We start from the raw sequence: 3,627 nt of genomic DNA, 5'->3' as shown, positions 1-3,627 counted from the left end.
GGCTCTTCTTTATGGATACGTCCTACACAAAAAACTGTATTCTTGTAGCCGTAATATTTTCTATTTCACATTATTGTGAATTTGCCACAATGTCTTTTGAAAATGGCGCCTTTACACTGAAGAATTTCGGTATTTTTTTCCTCCTTAAGTACTCATTTGGCAAAAAGCCAAGTTCACTTTTGTGATACCAAGTCACACAAAATATACGATATTCAAGGAAATCTAAAATATGAATTTTTGCTCCCGTGTTGATCCCTCGTGGAATCACCCTGCAGCCTCGAAAGGGCTGAAAAGCAGAAGCAGAGGAACAATATTTTCGATACATTTAAGTGGAAAATGCAAAAATTAGAAGGAAATCGAATGACGCCTAATTATACAAGTTTTAAGTCGCAGTACACTTGTAGAAATGTCCTTTTCCCAAAATACAAAGGCAAAATTGCTTTCTGTGATACACAAGAAAGGAAAAAAACTACACGTGGTAAAATAGCAAGAAAATGTAAAAATAAACATCGTTTGGCCAAGGTGACTAACTGCCTGGCGATTGCGTGTCACCATGGTGACTTTTCTTCGTGAAGGGACTCATTGCCGCTTGGTCGGCGCTGGACATGCTGACCGGTGAAACAACACCAGACGCCTTGGCATCTACGTTGGAACCCCCACTGTCGGGACTGATCATCTTGCTGTCATGGGTAGCCACGAGTCTCTGTCGCTTCTTGCGAACTTTTCCCTTCGGCTGCTGCTCCAGCGACTTCTTCATGCCTTCCACCGCGTCCGACGGGCTCACAACAGTGGTCGTCCACGTGCTGTCCGGGTTGAAGGGGGTGACCTTTCGCGGCAGTTTCTGGAAGATCTGCGCCGAGGCGTACAACGCGCCGGCCACTATGACCAAGAGCAGATCCTCCCGGCCCGCCGCGCGGAGGCTGGACGCTGCAGCGGCGAAGACTCCGCCGAGCCGAGCGCAGGAGTACGCAAGGCACACGCCGAGTCCGCGAGCGGCCGACGGGAAGGCCTCGGCCGCGCACAGTGACGTGACCACGACGCCGACGCCCGTGACAGCCTTGGCTTGGATCAGGAGGGTGGTGCTGAATAGTTCAGCAGAGCCGGTACTGAGCGTGGTGGCCAGAAAGCAGCAGTAGGTGCCCGCCAAAACGTAGACGGAAGTGACGAGAGCCTTTCGACCGATTCTGCCTACGGCGAACAGGTACAGTGCGTAGCACACAGCGTCGGCAACGACCGACGTCCAGCGCATCCAAGTTTTGTCGCGTGCCGAAGATGCCAGAAGCAGCGTGTAATAAGCGACCATAATGCCGAAAGAGGAGGCGTATATGATCAGGCCACGACGAAGGACGGCTGATGAGGCACTCTTGTCGTGGCTGGCGGCCGCAGGCCGCCTGGCGTTGTCGACGTCATGGTTTTTGATTCGCTCTACCAGCAAATCGGCGGCGTCGACTGGGAAGCCGTTCACTTTGGCTGCTGCCTGCATGGCAATTCCGGCACCCTTGAGGTTGCGCCGGGCGATGAGCCATCGAGGCGACTCTTTTACGAGGAAGCAACCCAACGGAACGAGGAGCGTGGGGGCCACCATGAGGAGCTGCAGCCCGATCCAGTTGAGACGCGCCTGCTTCAGGGCTGCGTAGCACACGTCGCCAAGCAAGAGGCCGACGATTCCGGACATGCTGACGTGGACGGCCCGGTGGGCGTTCGTGGACACCTCGGTCAGCAGGATGCAGGCCACCATGGAGAGAGCGCTCGACGAGCCCGATATGACAAACCTCGTGCAGAGGTACATGAGGTATGTGTCGGCGAAACAGCCGCCGAACGTCGCAACCATGAGTACGCACGCGGCACCACGTATGACCAGCTTTCGGCCGGTGATGTCCGTGGCGAAGCCAGACGCAGCCAGAGAGCCCAGGACGCCGGCCATGAAGACGGCATTGGCCATGTGCACGAGCCACCGCCTATCGCACACCAGGTTCCAAAGACTGATGATGGTGGTGTGAGCAGCCTCGGCGTTATAGTCCCACCGCTTGCACCGTACCACGCTGGTGTCGTTCAGATATCCCGGCTTCGCGAAGACGGTGCAGTGACTTCGCTGGCCGTCGTCCTCTATGGGGATGGCAGTCTCCTTCCATTCTGTGTCTGACATGTTGGTGCCGACCGGCTTGCTGCACCAGTGGTCCACCTCGCTGGAGATGAGCGGGAAGGCAAGCGTGTGGGAGTGCATGACCCATACACCGACAATGGCGAAGAGCAAGACACCCTTTTGGTAGCTGCCGTACCCGAATGCCTCGGCACAGTCGAAACTTTCGCTCGGCTCCAGGTCACCTGCTCCGAGTCGCTCCTTCAGGACACGTGCCATGCTGGCGCGCTGCTCCCGTTTCTGTAGAGCTTAACTGGGTGATGCTGAGACGACGCTGGACAGCCGGCAACGCAGGACCAGACACAACGCCTTTGACCGCTCATTCAGTGAACGCTTCTTCTTCTTCGTCCCCGATTCTTGGTCGCCGTCACGTGTGCCTCCTCTTCATCTTTTTTGCCTAATTGTAAATCCATGATTTCTGCAAGACAGATTGTTTGGTGTAGGTAATTTGAATACGATTAGCATTCTTTGAGAACTTCATCTACTTTTCGGTATGTCCGCCCGTACTATTTCTTTCACGCGAACACTGGATATGTGTAACTGTGCATGAGTCACTGGGTATGTGCGGGAATAGATAACTCGGGACATTGGGTATGTGCAACTGCGCATGTTACATGATAGAGAGAGATAGGGAAATTTTATTTGCATAAAAGGCAAAAAGTCGACATGGGCTGGTGCGCCCTAGTTTGCTATCCTGCTCTGGAAAAAAGGGAAAGGGAGTGAAAGAATTGTAATGGATGATGATGATTAGAAGTAGGAGAACTGAATGGTTATGTACATTAAATGGCGTTTCTACTAGAGCGGCTCGTCTAGCTTCGTGTCGAGCAGAAACTTCAACAGCACTTTCGTGGTCCACCTTGTAGTTGCAGAATAAGGACATGGACCGAGAATGAAGTCATCCGACTGTGGTTGCGTGCCGATGCTAAGAAATTTTCCAACGTCCATCGCTCCAGTGTGTCCAGCGTCCAGCTTAATGTGTCCCAGCGTTCCAGGCCTGTGACAGTGCTCGGACTCAGGGCTATTCAACTGACCGATGGAATGTGCGTAGCGGCGGGTGAAAACAAAGCTCAAAGTTAGGTATGTGAACATCCTTGGCCAATCCTCCAGAATGGCTATGTTCCACTGGGTACGCACCCGGATAGACACGCAGGACAAGCTAATTCGGCGTACTGGGGCGCGAACTAAAAAAAAAAAAAATCACCGCCCAAGCACTTCGTACCAGCGCTGGTTAACCAGCGAAGCTGAAATGTGCGGCCCCAGATTTTATCACTGGGCTAATCCCGATGGTTCATTGAAGTCTTTCTCAATTATTGGTTCCGTGTTTGTGTTTCTTAAGGAGGTTACACACATGTTCAGCTGCGACGAAGAGAACGACTCAGTGACGGTATCCCCGCAGTCCGCCGTTGTCGCTTGCGATCGATGTCTCGAATTTGCTCGGCGGCGTGGTTAGCAGCATCCGCCCGCCATTGACGCTTGCGATTCTTCGA

The 3,627-nt window shown here is 53.2% G+C and overlaps 1 protein-coding gene across 1 annotated transcript; it reads right to left on the bottom strand.

Moving 5' to 3' along the window:
* Positions 1-393: 393 nt before the first annotated feature.
* LOC135908897 (solute carrier family 22 member 7-like) lies at positions 394-2,776 on the bottom strand. The gene has a single exon (XM_065440734.2). The coding sequence runs from the start codon at positions 2,357-2,359 to the stop codon at positions 527-529; it is 1,833 nt and encodes a 610-aa protein (XP_065296806.1). The 5' UTR covers positions 2,360-2,776; the 3' UTR covers positions 394-526.
* Positions 2,777-3,627: the final 851 nt, after the last annotated feature.

The sequence above is a fragment of the Dermacentor albipictus genome, chromosome 1 (genome assembly GCF_038994185.2).
Source record: "Dermacentor albipictus isolate Rhodes 1998 colony chromosome 1, USDA_Dalb.pri_finalv2, whole genome shotgun sequence".
NCBI classification, from domain to species: Eukaryota; Metazoa; Arthropoda; class Arachnida; order Ixodida; family Ixodidae; genus Dermacentor; species Dermacentor albipictus.
This window is presented reverse-complemented; position numbering and strand designations above follow the sequence as displayed.

Bases quoted from the DNA above. Each gene is read 5' to 3' on its own strand.
- LOC135908897 (XM_065440734.2), bottom strand. From the start codon at position 2,359: ATGGCACGTGTCCTGAAGGAGCGACTCGGAGCAGGTGACCTGGAGCCG.